General features: G+C 38.5%; 1 protein-coding gene and 1 pseudogene across 2 annotated transcripts; both read left to right on the top strand.

Moving 5' to 3' along the window:
• The first annotated feature begins 10,947 nt into the window (after positions 1-10,947).
• On the top strand, positions 10,948-11,642 carry LOC122705469. Its single transcript, XM_043920870.1, has one exon. It carries the CDS (start codon positions 11,002-11,004, stop codon positions 11,509-11,511), a length of 510 nt encoding a protein of 169 aa, XP_043776805.1. The 5' UTR covers positions 10,948-11,001; the 3' UTR covers positions 11,512-11,642.
• A 647-nt stretch (positions 11,643-12,289) lies between these two features.
• On the top strand, positions 12,290-17,080 carry LOC122705624 (annotated as a pseudogene). Its single transcript, XR_006344164.1, has 2 exons — positions 12,290-13,522; positions 17,022-17,080. The product of XR_006344164.1 is annotated as a tubulin alpha-1A chain-like (transcript).
• Positions 17,081-20,129: the final 3,049 nt, after the last annotated feature.

Below are 20,129 nucleotides of genomic sequence, written 5' to 3'. Positions count from 1 at the left end.
TCAGCTGAGATAAATGAGAAAATAGTTCTGTTGATTGAACTATGTTAATCTTTCTCCTAATATTAGAGTATGAAATAAAGTACAGTCTATCATAGTGAAAGCTACTCATTTACTTTTCTCCATCTTATTATAAAAAATTTCAAACATACAGAAAAGTTGAAAGAATTGTACAGTGAGTAGTTATATACCCACCACCTAGATTCTACTATTAACATGTTATTTTATTAACTTTATCACCTATCTATCTATCCATCCATCAGTGCATCTCATTCTTAGGATGCAATTCAGAGTAAGTTGCAGACATCATTACACATCACTCCTAAAGGATAGAGCATGCATATTACAAACAGAGTTAAATATTTGTTCATGAATTCTTACTTTTGAGGTAAAATTTTCTTACAATTAAATGATTATACATGTACTGTTTAATTGGTTTTGACAAATGCATATGCCTGTAGAGCCCAAGGACTTCCCCAGTGGTTCAGCGATAAAGAATCTGCCTGCAATACAGGAGACATGGGAGATGTGGGTTCAATACTTCTGTCAGGAAGATCCTCTGGAGTAGGAAATGGCAACCCACTCTGGTATTCTTGCCTGGAGAATTCCATGGACAGTTACCTGGTGGGTTGTAGTCCATGGGGTTGCAAAGAGTGGGACACGACTGAGCAACTGAGCACGTATAGCCTAATCCCCTATCCAGATAAAGAACATCATCAATCCCTTCCACCCCAGGAGCACCACAGGTCAATTCTGCATGTTCTAGAACTTCCTGTATATGAAATCATACCATATATATTCTTTTGTGCTTGGCTTCTTTTACCCTACATAATGATTTTGAAATTCATACATATTGTGTGGTTTAGTAGTTTGCTCCTTTTAATTTGTGGGTAGCATACCATTCTGGAGAAGGAAATAGCAACCACTCCAGCACTCTTGCCTGGAAAATCCCATGGACGGAGGAGCCTGGTAGGCTGCAGTCCATGGGGTCGCTAAGAGTCAGACATAACTGAGCGACTTCACTTTCACTTTTCACTTTCATGTGTTGGAGAAGGAAATGGCAACCCACTCCAGTGTTCTTGCCTGGAGAATCCCAGGGACGGGGGAGTCTGGTGGGCTGCCGTCTATGGGGTCGCACAGAGTCGGACACGACTGAAGCGACTTAGCAGCAGCATTCAATGAATTTAACATAATTTATTCATTCTCTTGTTGATGGACACCAGGGCTGCTTCCAGTTTGGGCTGATATGAATAAAAAGCTTTTATTCTTGTAAAAGTTTTTTTAACGTATGTTTTCATTTCTCTTGGGCAAAAACCAAGGAATGGAATTGTTGGGACGTAAGATAGGCATACATTTAGTTTTAGAAGAAATCGTCAGACTTTTTTTCCAAAGTGGTTATGCCATTTTACATTCCTACCCACCATGTGTAAAAGTGCCAGGCATTCTACACCCTAATATTTGGTGATATCAGTCTTTTAAATGTGAACTATTTTGAGAAATGTGTAATGGTGTTTTTTAAGTTGAAGTATAGCGGATTCACAATCTTGCGCTAGTTTCATGCGTACAGCTGTAATGGCGTTTTGTTGTGGCTTAAATTTGCATTTCCTTTAAGAATAATGATGTTAGGCGCCTTTTTTGTGCACTCAGTCATTTATATATCTCTGTTTACTCTTCAACTCATTTTCTAATTTTAAATTGAATTGTTTGTATTTTGAGTTGTATAAGTTCTTTACACAGTTTGGATGCACATTCTTTGTCAAATATATATATATATATATATATATATATATATATATTGTGAATATTTTCCCCTCATCTGTGATTTTCCTGTTCCTTTTCTTTTTTTTTTTTTCCTGTTCCTTTTCTTAATGGTATCTTTTTATGAGCAAAGTTATAAACTTGGTAAGCTCTAATTTATCAGATTTTTCTTATTATTGTTTGTGCTTTCTATGGCCTTCTAAGAAGCAATTGCCTACCGTCAGGTTGCAAAAGTATTATCCTATATTGAAAATTCTTTCAAGTTCTAGCTTTTACATTTAAGTGATATATCTTGATTTTCCTCTGTGATGTGATATAAGATCAAGGTTCTTTGTTGTGTTATTTTTTTTTTAATTTTCTCATATGGTTATCCAGTTGCTCCAGCACCATTTGTTGAGAAGATTTTCTTTTGTTATTTGCTTATTGTCCAAAGTTACTGGACAATAACTAAAAGTAATTGGATTACTTTGGTGCCTTTATCAAAAATCAAATGGTAGTAACTGTGGGCTCTATTTGGTTTCATTGCCTATTTATCTGTCTGTATGCCAGTATCATGGATTTTTATTACTGTAGCTTCATAGTAAGTCATAAAATCAGATAGCAAAGTCCTCCAAACTTGTACTTCTTTTTCAACACCATATTAGATATTCTAGTTTCTTTGCATTTCCGTACAAATTTTAGGATCAAAATCTACTCTTATACTTTTAATATACTCTTAGAAACTGAAGTTTAAAATGTTTAATTACAACCATGCATCCAAATCGAGACCCATGCATTCAAGAAGTGTTACGTGTGTTCTTGTTCCTGTATTAATCGAGCCACTATCATCTTACCTCATCACTCATCTCATCGTGGGAGTCAATTTTTCTTCCCATTGGTGCATCAACTACTTCTAAATCACCTGGCACATTGCCTCTACCAGTGAGCCATTTGTCCGTAGTTAGCAGTTCTGCATTTTTCGAACTGGATTAACTAACCAGATCGTATCACATCAGAAGCATAACCACCTACAATGACAAATTAGCTTATTACTTTGACTGATGGAGGTTTAGTCACTAAGTCGTGTCCGACTCTTGCAACCCCATGGACTGTAGCCCACCAGGCTCCTCTGTTCATGGGGTTCACCAGGCAAGAATACTGGAGTGGGTTGCATTTCCCTCTCCAGGGAATCTTCCTGACCCAGGGATTGAACCTGGGTCTCCTACACTGCAGGCAGTTTCTTTACCAACTAAGCTACCAGGGAAGAATTCAAATATCAAAATTTTAACTGATACATTAAAAAAAATTGGCTTGTTTGTTTCAAGTTAATCCTATTGAATAAGCTCAAACAAAATTTGTCATTTCTAAAGAAAATTGAAAAATTCATTCCACTGGCTGAACCAGGTTTTAGATAAAGATTTCTATAAAGAAAAGCTTACCATGACTTAAATATTCTTTCTGCAGGGTACCATAGGATGATACTTTCCAAAGCCAAGTTATTTTATCCATCATATGGTAATTAATAGCAACGGGATAGCAGCGCTTCTCTTTTTTTCTAACTTGAGAAAATGGTTTCGAAAAAAGAATAACTAGTGGAAGGGGAAAGGAGAAAAGAAGTCTTTCTTATAAAATCAAATCTTCTTTAGCAGACACTGGTGTGTACTTAACATATTCACAGAAGTATCCCCTCCAGTTATGTTGCAAAAGCCATGCAAATAATAATTGTGGCTAAGTGCACTTTACTGACAGTCAATATTGTATTTTCCAAGCTTGTACTCATTATTCTTTATAGTATTCATGCGTTTTTGTGAAAGATCAAAAGATTTACATATCATATGGAGTGCTTTAGGGAATAACTTGCTGAGTACTTTAAATGCACAATGTTCCATAGCCTTTTAAATACAGATTTCACTTCTCTCTTCTTTGTGATAAAGAAATAACAAGATAGAGCTAGATGTTTTTTTCTATATATAATAAAATGTCTATTTTAAAATATAAGATAAACTTTTGATATTTTTATCTGTAAGTCTAAATACAAGTCTGCAATCCAAAATAATAAATTATGGTTTTTCTTCCATATGTGTGTTGAAAAAGCATCCATAGGACCCAATTCCAACAGACTCTCAAGCAATGTTAGTAAATATCAATAATAGGCAGGCCTGTTGACACTGCCTGAAGACACTGACAGCGCAGCCTTTCTGCAAGCTGAGAGTAGGACTTCATTTCACAAAGCTTTCGTATAAAATAAGGTGGGAGGAACTAGCAACAGGCAGTTTTCAATGGGCATGGATGTAAAAATATCAGGGAGAAAATTCTCAAGAGAAAAGGAATCTGGTTTACTGTCTCCAAATTTCCCTTACCTGAAACACCAAAAAGGAGTTTGAAAGGTCTGCCATTCCAGATACGCCATAAGCTCATCAACATTTCTCCCACCTATAAGATTATCATCAACAATTACGTTGATAGGAAGTTATCAACATGAACAACAACAGCTGAAAGTCACTTCTCTTCAATCAACAACTTTGAAAACACAAAAATTTTCTAATATTATCTGTGCCAGCATGAACCACACCAGAAAGACATTCTCCCAACACTCCCCCAAAATATTAATGATTAGGCATTTTAGGAGCACTGCTTCCCAGGCTTATTTGGGGGGGGGGGCGCCAATAAGTCAAACTAGCTTGTTTAACTAATATTAGTTATCCATATCAATAATTTCAATATAGAGGTTTTTGTTTTTGCTGCAATGACTTTATCCTGGTGCTTTCTACAGCATGTACATTCAACCGAAGAATAAGGAGGAGACACCGAAGCAGAAGAGGGCAGGAAAGACCTTACACTGTATAAGGATAGGAGTGCTGGCACCATATTACCATAGGATACTGAACAGATGACACATTTATGCTTTCCAATCCAGCCAAATACTCGAAAATCTTGCAGCACAGGAAAGCACCCATGGAGGAGGCCGAAGAGTACGTGAGTCAACTCAAAGCATATGCTTCAGCAACGGGCAGGAGAATGTCCCTCACTCACATGTAACCACTTTGCACAAGGATGCACACAGACACCCTATATTTTATCCATTCCAGTCATAGACCAAATTCTGGTAGAGGAGCATGGATAAGAGAGGAGGGTTCATCACCATAAAAAGCCTTTCTTCCCGAGAAGCCCTTGTCTTCCTACGGTGGAAAAAAAAGTGCTGGGAAAAACTGGAGAGTGTATTGATTTGGAGCATTTCACTTTACTCTAAAGCAAACCGAATGAAAACTGTTCTTTAATGAAGCATAACAGTGTAGAGAATTCTGCTTAAATATTTGCTCAGATAATATTTTCTTACTCTGAAGCTATGAATCTGGCAACAGAGACAGTTTAATAATAGCAATGAGCCCTGTGGCTGTTTGAAGAGAGACTCTGTGTATGCAGAGGTAGCAATCAAATAAGCTTTGACAACTTATACCACAGAACCATATACGGAGCGCCCGCGGGGCTCTCCTCCACCAGCCCGAGTGTTTAAAGCAGTGAGGCCGCCCCCTCTGCACCCTAGAGTGTTGCACGAGAGAATGCTACTGAGATTACAGAGCCAGAAAGCACCTGAAACGGTGCCATCTGATGCACTTTCAGAAACAGTATTTCCCTGGATGTTATTATTTTCCATTTTTGTCAATTCAATAGGTAAAAATCATGTCATATTTACATTAATGTACTCTTGGGTTACTTTTTTTTTTGTTACTAGTAAAAATAATTTTTTCAAAGCTCTGTTCGTAATTTTAATTTCTTCTTTTGCCAAATTGCTTATTAATATTCCTTACTCATATAGGACAATTATCTTTTTATTAATTTATGCATTCGAATGACAACTTTTGTTCATCATACATAGCACACATAATTTCCCCGTTTGTCATTTTCCTCTTAATTTTATTTATTGTGTTTTTTGAAGTACAGAAAATCTTTTTGATGTAGTTAAGTTTATCCTTTTCTGATATGGTGTCTCAGTATGTGTCATGCTTTTCAACCAGTCCTCATCATACAATTGTAATATTTATCTATAATTTTCCTGGGTTATTTCTTTCTTTTTCACATTTAAACTTATCCGGAGTCTATTTTAATCCAAAATGTGAGGTTGAGGTTGAGTTCTAAATTTTCCCTCCAAATGTTAGCCAGCAGTCTTAAGACTATTAAAGAATCCACTTGCTATGAATTGCTATTTTTAAAATATATTAATATTTATATTTACATATATAAAAATAAATAGTATTTCAAAACACAAGAAGAAAAACTGCAGTTTTTAAACCTATATCTACTCATGATAAAGAAGATATCTGGATAATAATCCTGAACTAAAGAAGTTAAAAACATAAAATAGTGATCTTTAAGAAGAAAATATATATATATATATTTTTGAAAATATATATTTTTAAAGGAAAAGAAAAAAATATATATTTTAAAAATATATATATATATAACTTTTTTAAGGAGAGGAAGAAAACAACAAAATCAGATTCTGTTTTTCCCATATTAGACTATCAGATCACTTATATCCAATATCATGCAAAATAATAGGCATAGCATAGTTGCTAGTGACCTTGGAAATTGATCCAATCTTTGTAAAGAGCAATCTGACAGTACATACCAAATATCTTTAAAATTGACCTAGAAATTCCTCCTCTGTGAATTTACGCTGAGGAAATAAATAAAAATGAATGAAAGGTGTTCATTTTAGCTTTGTTCATAACAGTTGAAAATTAAAAACAAGTTGAATATTCAAAATAGGGGATGTGTTATAAATACATATGGAAGATATATACAGTATCTACTAAGAATTTAGTATCCATGTTTGATATTAATATGCAGATTTAATATGAAAATATGTTTACAATACATCAGGTGGAAAACATATTACAGAGCAATATTTTTGTCATGTTCTTGATTTTATAAAATATGTGTATTATGTATGTTCAAGCACAGGAAAAGTAAGGCATTTATCTCAGGTAAAATGTTTGTAAATACACTTTTGCTATTTTTCTTATTCTTTTTACTGTCGCCTAACATACTTAATGGGGCTTCCCAGGTGGCTAAGTGGTAAATAATCCACCTGCCAAAGCAGGAGACGTGGGTTCAATCCCTATGTCAGGAAGACACCCTGAAGAAGGAAGTGGCAACCCACTCCAGTACTCTTGCCTGAAGAATCCCATGGACAGAGGAACCTGGTGGGCTGCAGTTAATGGGGTGGCAAAAAAGTCAGACACAACTTAGCAACTAAACAACTACATGCTTAATATGCACATAAGTTCATTTTACAATCAGAACTAAAGCTATTATATAAAACTGTTTCCATTTTGAACAAAGAAAAACACAATATATTTTATTTTAAAATAAAAACTTCTTTGACTGCTCAGTACCAAATTCAACTTAAATACATCAATTTATACTTAAGTGGAAATATATTTTTTGACAAATCAAATCTAGAAACTTTGACCGAAGGTAGCACTGTGAGTGAGGGTTCAGTTACAGAGAACAGAATCCACTCCGGTTCACTGAGACAGAGATGGACTTATTTCACTGTATAGAATGGCCTATGCAAGAGGTGGTGTGGTCAAAGAGAGATTCTAGGCTGAGTTTTCAGGAACTGCCCAAAGCAATAGATCTGTTAATTCTTCTTAATTCAGTCTTTGGTAAACATATGTGATTGGTGAAATCAAACTATATCTGACCCTACATCTAGTCTGTAAGGAAGTCGAGGAAATGCAGTTTTCAGATTTTTAGCTTCTGTAATATAGGAAAGCATACAAAAGGGAGGTTGAATGGTGAAGGGGTCAATCCCAGGTATATGTATGCTTCAGCAATTGAGTAGAAGAATGTCAGTTAATATGTGGAGAGATTTCTATTACTGTTTTGCCAAATGATTGTCATAATCCCTTTCTGCAGAGTTTCTATTCATCTACCAAGCCTGATGGAAGGAAAGAAGTGTGGATGGAATATGTCTAAAAACCAAAGAGGTCAGGAAAGAAAGCTGGTAAATTCATCGATTATCCTTCTCTGTGTACTTCAACTTGTTCAAATAAATTCTTCAAAAGTTTTAATGAGATATTTTTAAAAAATAATTTTAACTTAATATATATGTTTCATGAAATTTGAACACTTTTCAAATCCAACACTGTTTTATTCATTAATAGCCTTTAATCAAAGTACATGATCTTAGCTAAATAATTACTTTTCTAAATGAAATGATAGCATGTAAGCTTAGCTTATAAGTTTTTTCTGAGTTTTCTCTTGCAAAGGTCTTTTCCGATAATATTTTCATATGCCTCTTAACATATAGATGTGTGTACCTGCTCCTAATCTTTCACTGGCAATGATGATGTTTTATCACCTTCTCCACTTTCTGATGCTGGGAAAGACTGAGGGCAGGAGGAGAAGGGGGCAACAAAGGATGAGGTGGTTGGATGGCATCACTGACTCAATGAATATGAGTTTGAGCAAACTCCAGGAGACAGTGAAGGACAGAGAAGCCTGGTGTGCTGCAGTCCATGGGGTCACAAAGAGTTGGACATGACTTAGCAACTAGACAACAATAACAATCACTTTCTTTAGAAAAATACCATTTTTGCTACAAAAATGCTACTCAGCCTTTAAAACTCAATTCAAAAATCTCTTCTTTCAAGGAAACTTTCCAAATTTTCATCAGATTTTTATTATTTTCACCTTCTTTCTCTGTCTGTCACTACTAAAAGACTTTTTAGCATAGTGTATTATAGACAGCATAAAACCATCTCCATTACTGCCCCTTCCTCTCACACTGACAGCAATTGGAGAACAGGTTTTGGTTATGTGAACACCTCAGGAGCTTAGGGTTGAGAGTATGGTGGTGAGCATACTAAGAATGGAGAATGAGTGGAAGAATGATTCTCCAAAGGAAAATTAGCATCTCTTACCAGAAGAAGGAGGAAGAAAATCAATGAATGGCCACTGCATAATAAAGAAAACATCCCAACTGGATCTCAAAGGTATTTCAAAGGAAAAAAGTCAGTCTTAAGACTCACATCTCTCTCTCTCCCACTCTCACTCTCTTTCTCTCTCTCTGTATTTGTAGGTGTACACACAGAAAGACATCTGAAAATATGTGCATCTTATGTAATGTTAATAATATTTCTGGGTAATTGAATTTGAGGTGATTTTAAAATATTCAGCATTATTTGTCAATGTCTGATTCTTTTCTGTGTGTGTTTCATTTTTATTAAAATAGTGAAATACTTCTCTTATATAAAAATATGGATGTAAAATATGCCACAGAAACATTAGAAAATAAGTTAATTTGTTCTTTCTAAGTGGTAGATTTATTTAAAATGTTTTTCTTTGTACTCTAGTAATTTTTAACTTTTAGACATAAATAATATTTTAGCCAAAAAAAAAATAAATGATGAGTGGCAACCTGATAGGAAAGACTTTTCCAATATCTAAAATTTATTGTTGAAATTAAGGCTAGATAAAAAAAAAAAAAAAAACAACCTCAGGTGGACAAGAGGATCCAGAAGCCCTGGGCTTCATATTTAGGTTCCTTCTCTGCACTGCTCTAAATCACTTAGATTTTTATTTCTTAGTAGTCAGGTCTGCACACTAACCAGTTGACAGTGTGAGTACCATCTCAGCGACCTGGGTTTTCAACCAAAGATGTGGTGCTAGAGTTTCTTAGCCCTGTTGATTTGAAGGATATCTGTGAGTGCTTCAGTTCACACGGTTTCATTTGCTGCCCTGAGAAAGGACTGGACAGATCTCCCAGCCAAATAAAAGCCTCCCTGGGAAATGAGAAAGATGTGTAGCAAGGTGAAAATAGCACAGAAATTTCATTAGAGAAATCTGAGAGTAGGGTTCAGGGAAGAAAATCTACTTTAGGCACCACCTAAAAGATTAGGCGTCAAAGCCCCTTGGTGTAAAATATTCTGTCTTCTAAGACAGTCCCATGGCTTGGAACATGCATCATATTACAATGAGTTTCCTGGTAAAGGCTGTCACTACTCAAACACAATCTACTGTAAGATTTACATTTTACAAGTACTTCCAAAGATCCTACTTTGACACTGGCTCATATTCATATGCAGAGCTGTGTGGGCTATCCCACCTAAATAAAGGGAGAGAGAGATGGGGACTTGACCCAATGCAGCCAGCCTTACTGTGAAGCACATCTTTCATGACTGTGGCCAGAGAGAAGTGGGCTGGAATTGAAGAGCAGAGCTGACCTTTCTGGGAATCAAATTACAACTTAGAGGAGCATCTGCTAATCAGAACAGCTAACATTTATCATATGCTTAAGATGGACCTGCAACTTGACTAAGTGTTTGACATGGTAAAATACTAAGTATGTTACTTAATCCTCTTGATCCCTATTACCTTCATTTTATAGATGAAGAAATTGAGGATTGGAAAAGTTAAGAAACTTACCCAGGTAGTTAGGTAGTCACATAGTTGCATAGCACAGGGCCCAAGTGAAGATTGGACTGTGCCGTCCACTGAATGTCTTTGATATCTGCTGCCATAAGTGGGGTTACATAGCCACAAGATCTGACAAACTTCAACCTGGGAAGCTAGAATTCCTCCTCTTGATTTTAAACCCCAGTACAATTTTTTCTTTTTACTGTTACATTTTCTCACACATATTTATTCAATTAATCTCATCAATCATTTCTGAGCACCCCAGCACAACTTACATAAGGCTTCCCCAGTGTCTCAGCGGTAAAGAATCTGCCTGCAGTGCAGGAGACACAGGTTCAATCCCTGGGTTGGGAAGATCCCCTGGAGGAGTACATGGCAACCCACTCCAGGATTCTTGCTGGGAAAATCCCATGGACAGAGGAGCCTGGCAGGCTACAGTCCAAAGGGTTGCAAAGAGTCAGACTTGAGTGAAGCTGCTGAGCATGAGCACAACTTGTATATATTATGGCCAAGTATGATAACACCAAAACAACACAATTTGAAACACAAATTGAAAATAACAATACAAACAAAGTCTATTCTAAAACCACACTTAACCACTTAAAAACCCTCTGGATTTATCAGGATACAAATAAAAGAGAAATGAATGCACTTTACAGAAATGCCTAACAGTATACGAAGCCATCCAATTTGTCCTGAGACAGTATCACTTAACAGTTAATATTACTTCTTTATAAGGAATGTAATTTTAATCAGATGATAAAGGGTTCTGTTTAAGAACCACAGAGAGAGGGCGGTCGCCGCGGGCACGGTGGGCAGCGGCTGGTCGTTGGCGGCAGAATGTTGGCGACCAGAGTATTTAGCCTGATGGGCAGGCGTGCAATTTCCACCTCGGTGTGTGTTCGGGGCCATGGAAGTGTTGTAAAGAGTGAAGATTTTGCTCTCCCGGGTTATGTGGACCGGCGTGACTACCCCTTGCCCGATGTGGCCCACGTCAAGAACCTGTCTGCCAGCCAGAAGGCCTTGAAGGAAAAGGAGAAGGCTTCCTGGAGCAGCCTCTCCATTGATGAGAAAGTTGAACTGTACCGCCTTAAGTTCAAGGAGAGCTTCGCTGAGATGAACAGGAGCACAAATGAGTGGAAGACAGTGGTGGGCGCGGCCATGTTCTTCATCGGTTTCACTGCGCTCCTCCTCATCTGGGAGAAGCACTATGTGTACGGCCCCATCCCGCACACCTTTGAAGAGGAGTGGGTGGCCAAGCAGACCAAGAGGATGCTGGACATGAAGGTGGCCCCAATCCAGGGCTTCTCGGCCAAGTGGGACTACGACAAGAACGAGTGGAAGAAGTAAGGCCCCACGGTTCCCGAGTCTGCACCTCACCTGTCCAGTCACCTCCATGCAGCTCCGCATGTTCACTGGAAGCGCTGTGTCGGAGCACCAGTGCTAATAAACGTGCAGTTTACGTGAAAAAAAAAAAAAAAGAACCACAGAAAGTGGATAATACAAAAATCACTTAATATTTTGCTTCGACTTGCAATTTATATTATTTTTGTAGCAACAGATTTACTTTCCTATTGAATGTTGTTTATTCAGACTAGTAAATCAGTTTGTTTTCCTTGAGTGTAAACCAATTGAGTGAGTTGGAGAGTGTTCACAGGTTAAGAAGTAAGAGGGTAACAGGTAGTAATAAACACACATTTGCTGCGTCGTACACAGATCATCTGGTAGTCGTACACAGATCATCTGGTACGGAAGACTGGACTCTTCATTCTTGGAGGACATTGACGAAGTCCCTGCCCTTATGCAGCAGGCAATGGCAACCCACTCCAGTGTTCTCGCCTGGAGAATCCCAGGGACGGGGGAGCCTGGTGGGCTGCCATCTATGGGGTCACACAGAGTCAGACACAACTGAAGCAACTTAGCAGCAGCAGCCCTTATGGAATTTATGGTCCAGTTGCAGAGATACTCTCAAAATTCAAAAACTCAGCATTTGGACCAAGTTGTATATAGGGAGTCGCAGACACCCATGTGCCACAGGTTCTCTTACATCAACCATCTAAGAGTCTCGCTGTAAGAAGTAACAATCTCTTCTCTCCACCATCTGCTCGGCAGCCACAAAACAGCAACTATGTGTGAGTGCACCTCCATCCACATTGGCCAGGCTGGTGTTCAGATAGGCAATGCCTGCTGGGAGCTCTACTGCCTGAAACATAGCATTCAGATGCCATGTGATGGCCATGATGGCCAGATGCCAAGTGACAAGACTATTGGGGGAGGAGATGACTCCTTCAACACTTTCTTCAGTGAGACAGACGCTGGCAAGCATGTGCCCAGGTCAGTGTTTGTAGACCTGGAATCCCCACTCATTGATGAGGTTTGCACTGGCGCCTACTGCCAGCTCTTCCACCCTGAGCAGCTCATCACAGGCAAAGAGGATGCTGCCAATAACTATGCCCGAGGTCACTACACCATTGGCAAGGAGATCATTGACCTCATCTTGGACCAAATTTGGAAACTGGCTGACCAGTGCACAGGTCTTCAGGGCTTCTTGGTTTTTCACAGCTTTTGGTAGGAGAACTGGTTCTGGGTCACCTTCCTGCTGATGGAATGTCTCTCTGTCGATTATGGCAAGAAATCCAAGCTGGACTTCTCCATTTACCCAGCCCCACAACGTTCAACAGCTGTAGTTGAGCCCTACAACTCTATCCTCACCACCCACAGCACCCTGAAGCACTCTGATTGTGCCTTCATGGTAGACAATGAGGCCATCAATAACATCTATCCTAGAAACTTCAACATTGAGTGCTCGACATTGAGTGCCCGACATATACTAACCTGAATAGGTTGATAGGTCAGACTGTGTCCTCCATCACTGCTTCCCTGAGGTCTGATGGAGCCCTGAATGCAGATCTGACAGAGTTCCAGACCAACCTGGTGCCCTATCCCTGCATCCACTTCCCTCTGGCCACATACGCCCCTGTCATCTCTGCTGAGAAAGCCCACCATGAACAGCTTTCTGAAGCAGAGATCACCAGTGCTTGCTTTGAACCAGCCAACCAGATGGTGAAATGTGACCCTCGCCATCGTAAATACATGGCCTGCTGCCTGTTGTACCATGGCGACATGGTTCCCAAAGATGTCAGTGCTGCCATTGCCACCATCAAGACCAAGCGTACCATCCAGTTTGTGGACTGGTGCCCCGCTGGCTTCAAGGTTGGCATTAATTACCAGCCTCCCACTGTGGTACCTGGTGGAGACCTGGCCAAAGTCCAGCGAGCTGTGTGCATGCTGAGCAACACCACAGCCATCGCTGAGGCCTGGGCTCGCCTGGACCACAAGTTTGACTTGATGTTTGCCAAGCGTGCCTTTGTTCATTGGTACATGAGTGAGGGCATGGAGGAAGGAGAGTTTTCTGAGGCCCATGAGGACATGACTTCCCTTGAGAAGGATTATGAGGAGGTTAGTGTGGATTCTATGGAAGGAGAGGGAGAGGAAGAAGGAGAGGAATACAAAAGTTAAAAGTTCACAAGGGTGCTGCTTTTACAGCACCTTTTCTTATTCTGTTTTAAAAATTGAAAAGTTGTGGTCTGATCAGTTAATTTGTATATAGTAGTGTATACGCTCATATACAATTACTGACCTATGCTTTAAAACATGGCACTTTTTTATAGACCCAAGCTATCCATTTCTCTGATGAGTTTGAATAAAGTATTCCCTGTCTTAAAAAAAAAAAAAAAACTCAGCATTCATAAAACTGAGATCATGACATCTGGTCCCATCACTTCATGGCACATAGATGGGGAAACAGTGACAAACTTTATTTTCTTGGGCTCCAAAATCACTGCAGATGGTGACTGCAGCCATGATTTTAAAAGACACTTACTCCTTGGAAGAAAACCTATGACCAACCTAGACAGCATATTAAAAAGCAAAGACATTACTTTGCTGACAAATGTTCATCTAGTCAAAGCTATGGTTTTTCCAGTAGTCATGTATGGATGTGAGAGTTGGACCGTAAAGAAAACTGAGTGCCGAAGAATTGATGCTTTTGAACTGTGGTGCCGGAGAAAACTCACGAGAGTCCCTTGGATTGCAAGGAGATCAAACCAGTCCATCCTAAACGAAATCAGTCGTGAATCTTCATTGAAAGGACTGATGCTGAAGCTGAGGCTCCAGTGCTTTGGCCACCTGATGCAAAGAACTTTTTAATTGGAAAAGACCCTGATGCTGGGAAAGATCGAAGGCAGGAAGAAAAGAGGATGACAGAGGATGAGATGGTTGGATGGCATCACTGACTCAATGGACACGAGTTTGAGCAAGCTCTGGGAGTTGGTGATGGACAGGGGAGCCTGGCATGCTGCAGTCATAAGGTTGCAAAGAGTACAATATGACTGAGTGATTGAACTGAACTGTAGAGATAAAATGTACAGATACAAGACAGCTTAAACTTTTGAGGCAATACATTAATAAAAGCAAAAAAAAAAAGATGTAAACTATAATTAAACACAAAAGTTCTAAGGATATACAAAGAATAAAATGATTAGAACAAAGATATAACTAGTAAGTGAAAAATTTTTAACTGAGTTTGAAAGTGCAAGTGTTAGTCATTCAGTCACATCTGACTCGTCGCAATCCCATGGACTGTAGCCCGCCAGGCTCCTCTGTCCGTGGGATTCTCCAGGCAAGAACACTAGAGTGGGTAGCCATTCCTTTCTCCAGGGGATCTTCCTGACCCAGCGATTGAAACCAGGTCTGCCACATTGTAGATTCTTTACCCTCTAAGCATTTGGAAAATGAAAACCTTATAAAAGATATTTCCCAACACTAGTCTAGATTAAATAAAGGTTGCTGCTTGATGGCTTTATTTTTTTCATGTTAAATATGCAAAGAGACATGTATGGTTCTCTATCAGAAGAGTTAAGAAGTGAATTCTGCTTTTCCTTTAACAAGAAGACCTTCAATAGTTCTTTTGGTTTCTCTTTGTGAAATAAAAATTTCAATGCTTTTCCTAGATATTGGAATCTAACAATGCCACATGTAAATTGCCTTTTATTCCATACACATTTGGATTTATTTAAGCAGATAAGCGTGGGCATAAAAGTCCTAATTTAATATACGTTTTTTAGGATAAATAGCTGTTAGTTCTATTATATTACACCAAGGTGAAGAGTTAAATGACTCACAGCCAGTAAGGAAAATATCACTACACAATCTCATAGAGGTGAACTTGAAATATATGTTACAAAAGAGATTATTTTAGCTCCAGAAGAAACAAACATATCATGGTGCTTCTCAATATAGAATGACTTTCACTTCACTTTTGTGCATGAAAGTTCAGAAATTAACTATTTTGCCAGACAACCTGCTTTTTTTTTTGCTGTGCGCATTGTCTCTCAGGCCTGTCATTACCAGCTCTCTTTTATTTTCTATTATAAATGCCTTCAAATTCCATACTCTGTAATCCTGACATGACTCATAATGATCAGATAGCTGTAAAAGAAATCCCAGAGGAACATTTCTGTCCCTGAACTTCCACTCAGCTCTTTTTATATCTGTACAAGATAGCCGAATATGATCTAACTCATTATTACAATTTAGCCTTAGCATAAGGATCCCGCATTGTGGGAATATTCATTCGATTTCACTGGTCACTAATGGAAACTGTCACAGGAGAGCATCAGAGAGGGGACAGTTCCGTAAATTGGGCTCAAAATCCTTTAACACACACACACACACACATACTTTCTTTCACTTCAGCGCTACTTTGCGCCCCCTCCACGCTTTTTTTTAAAAGACATGTTGGATAGCTGCCTATTCTTTCTTCTGAACAAAATAAAATATTCTGCCACTTTAAAAACATGTTTTAATTTTTTTGGAATATAGTTGCTTTACAATGTTGTGTTAGCTTTTACTGTACAGTGACGTGAATCAGTTATATGTATATATATTTCCCCCTCTTTTTAAAGATTCCTTTCCATTTAGGTCATCACAGAGCATGAGTAAAGTCCCCAGTGCTATACAGTAGTTTCTCATTAGTTATCTGTTTTACACAGAAAGAGAAAAACAAATATTATATATTAAGACATCTATGTGGAATCTAGAAAGATGATATAGATGATCTTATCTGAAAAGGAGAAATAGAGACACAAACACAGAGAACAAATGTGGATCCCAAGGAGGGAGATAGGATGAACTGGGGGATTGGGATTGACATGTTAAAACATATATGTTTTAAAACCATTGTTCTAAAAGATGAGATATAATGCTTTAATGCTGTCTTCCAATTTAAAACCACGACCTTTAAAGTCAAGTTCTCAATAGGAAACTGTCTATCAATGAAGAGAAAATACAGTGAAGGAATTAGTTCATCAAATAAAGAGCACTCAAAATAAGTGAAATTAAAGAGCAGTACTTACTGGGTCAAAATTGTTGATTCTTATTTCTGAGAAATATGATCAAGGAATTCCACTTAAGTGTTACTCAACATGTCTAAATAAAGTTCTTTGTGTGAGTTTAAGATTCTGTAATCTCATAAAATGAGTTTGTGCTTTCCAGGATTCTGCCTTGTGCACACATAAACCCACAAGAATGAGCTGAGTCCTGTGGTCTCAGAGTTATTTGCCTTAAACGTGTGCCTTGGGCTTCATTTTAGGCTCACTCTGAGTGGATGCTGCCACAGCATCAGTTCTCTTAGGGAAAGCTGCCCTTGGAAGTGGCAGGCATAAATTAACTCGAAAATACTGATAATGTTCATTCCAACTACTGTACTGATGTCAGATTCAGCAAAGAACTTCGAAACAAGATCCACTTTATTCTTATCCAAAATGAGTGTGATATACAATAAAAAAAATAACTACTAGAACATCACAGTTTCAAAGTGCTCTTTCATTACCCACTAGCTCAATTGGTCTCTGAATAATCCTCACAAAGTAAGAACTATTTCACTCATTTTCTATTATATTGAGACTAAGAGAAGCAGGAGGCTAATTTGACAGAAACTCAGATTTTTCTGACTCCAAACTCCCCAAAGGGAACAAACTCACCTCTGATTTAAAGTTCGACATTCTTTGATTCAAGGACAGTATCAGAGTTTCGGTATCTTATGAACCCTATAGGCAAAAATTCCATCTCTCTCAATGTATTTCTTCAAAATATTATCTATGCAAGAAAGAGAAAAGGTATTTTGATGTGAAGGTAGATGAACATCTCAAGTATGCTGAGATCCATGAACATTTTCGCTAGTTCTTCCTAATATTTACTATAAATGGAGTCATGTGGATATAAATTTACAAGAATAACTCTGAAGGCATCAAAATGCAATACAAAAGACCAGGGGTGCAAATGCTATTGCAGAATTATGGCAATTAAGTCCTTAAAAGCAGTCTTATTTCATTTGTGGAGAGTAACAATTCATTTAAGCTGATTTATGTGGCTGAGGAAGAAAAAGAACTCCATCTCAATTTAAACTCATAATAAATCTTTTGACTACATCGACTCTTATTTTCTAAATAGTCACTAGAAAGTTGAACTCAACTAATAAAGTTACTAATGTATAATAGTGGTCAAACTAGATGTGTGTGACATCAAACTCACACACAACACAAAAAGAACCTAGAAATTAAAGATCTAGTACTCAACTTTAGGGGGCTTCCCAGGTGGCGCTAATGGTAAAGACCCTGCCTGCCAATGGAGGAGACAGATGCAGGTTTGATCCCTGGATCAGGAAGATCCCCTGGAGGAGGGCATGGCAACTCACTCCAGTGTTCTTGCCTGGAGAATCTAATGGACAGAGGAGCCTGGAGGGCTACAGTCCATAGGGTGACATAGAGTTGGACACAACTGAAGTGACTTAGCAGGCAGGCAGGCACTCAACTTTAGAGCTTAGTGAGAAATAAGTTTACTTTATTAATTTAGTTTTTTATACATTTGAAAACATGGCATAGGTACACAATAACAGAAAAAGTTCAAGCAGCACAAAACAATGCACAGTAAAACCTGAATGTCAGATCCCTCGGCTTCCATTCCCAGAGTTAACCACTGTTAAGTGCTTGTTTATCTTCTGGACATAGTCCATGTATAGATAAACATATATATGCATATATGCATATATGTGTATTTATTTTTCATGTTTAATACAAATGATAGCACATTATACCCAATATTCTACACTTTACTTTTCCCCTTGTGATATGTCTGAAAGGTTAGCCCATGTCTACACACACAGAGCCAATTCACGCTTCTAAACGGTTGCATAATGCTCTTTGTTACATCTAATGGATGTACTATCAATGAGATGTGCCCTACAGATGGACCTTTAGAATTTTCTCAGCCTTTTGCTATTATTTGAAATTATGCTATATTCAATATCCTTTATGTACGTATGTAAGTATAGGTGGGAAATAAATTCCTAAGATACATTTTTGACTAAAAGCATGTTGCTCAACTGGGAATTTCTAACATTACTATTTTAACTGAAACTACTCAAGAAGGATTTATCATCATTAAGAGAAAAAGAAATGTTAATAATCATAAGTGTGTTAATGATCTTCCAAACACCACAGTGAAATGAAGTGAAAGTTTTTATCAAGGAGTGCTATGTGTGTGTATTTGTGTGTGTGCATGCATGTGTGTGTGCACAATGTTAGAAGGTCAGAAAAAAGAAGAAGGGGGTAAATTCTATCACTTGAGGTCTAGTTACTCATTAAGACCTCTGGGAGAAAGGGTATCAAAAACAGTAATCCACAAAGCTTCTCTCTTCCTTAAGGCTTTATCTCTCTCACCACCTCTGCTGCCTGCTGACATGAAGTGGCTGAAATGATATATGCTATAATATATATAGGTAGATAGATAGATCTTGCCTCTAAACCACACAGTGGCCTGTGAAGAGAAAAACTCCCTCATCCAGACCTGAGACTTCTTATTCCTCAAGGGTACCCCTGGAGTCTTAAGAAAAGATAAGAAGAAATTAGACATATCTGACACTTCTCCATCTTAGGAAGCAATTTTGTAGGCAGAACCAAACTTTCCTATAACATCCCACTGCAATTGTGAAACTCTTTCAGCTTAGCTGAGAATCCCCCAAATTTCAAGGTGCTCAAATAAAGGAAGGGTCTGGGTGAGCATAATGTTTGCATGAGATAAAATGTAAAACCCCATCTATTCTTTCTTTTTGGAAAAAAAATTAAAATTACCCAGCATATTTTTCTAACCAACTGCCAAAAACCTGAAATGGAGGTTTTTTTTTTTTTTTCGGTCTTGCTCTTGACTGCTGATGCTGGCTTCCTTCGAGGCAATTCAGGACAGCATCTGGCTTACCTCATGTTCCACTGAAATACAGGTTCTGAAAAGCAGGCTGAAGATGACATTCTGGAAAGAGGAACTGTGTGTTCTATGTGGAGCGGGGAAGGACTGGGGAGGTGGGAACAGGGAGCAGTGTTAATGCAAATGTATTCCCTGGGCTTATTTGCTGGCAAACTGAGCCGACACCCAGCCATCTGAATCTGGGCCAGCGAGTCTGGCACGTCTTCTGCTGGCAGCGCACGAGCCCAGCGCAGCGTCCTGCTGCCGTTGGCCCATGTGCAGCTGTCTTTCTTCATCTGACTCTCCACCACCGCGGCTGACTCAACAGGTGTTGCCAGGGACACAGTGTGTTTGGCAGCTGTCAACTTTCAATAATCATCTTTGTAGCATATCCCTTTCTACTCTTCCCACCCCAGTTCTTCCCCCCTTGCCACCCCGCTTCAAAGCTCCCAGCACCATTTGGGTCTTTTCGCAGGGCAGAGTGGGGCAGAGATGCTGAATGAGGCACATGGTCACCTGGAGGGTAAAATCCTGTCTGGGTTTCGGCTGAAGTAGGATAGGATTTTTACAGGTATGGGTGCACTCAATTATCTTTTTTTTTATTCCCCACTCTGAGGCAAACTGTTAACCCATGTTTTCTTGACCTTTATTTCTTCCATTTTCTATTA

This window comes from Cervus elaphus, chromosome 12 (genome assembly GCF_910594005.1).
Source record: "Cervus elaphus chromosome 12, mCerEla1.1, whole genome shotgun sequence".
Taxonomy (NCBI): Eukaryota; Metazoa; Chordata; class Mammalia; order Artiodactyla; family Cervidae; genus Cervus; species Cervus elaphus.
Note: the sequence above shows the minus strand (reverse complement) of the source record. Positions and strands in the feature narration are given on the sequence as shown.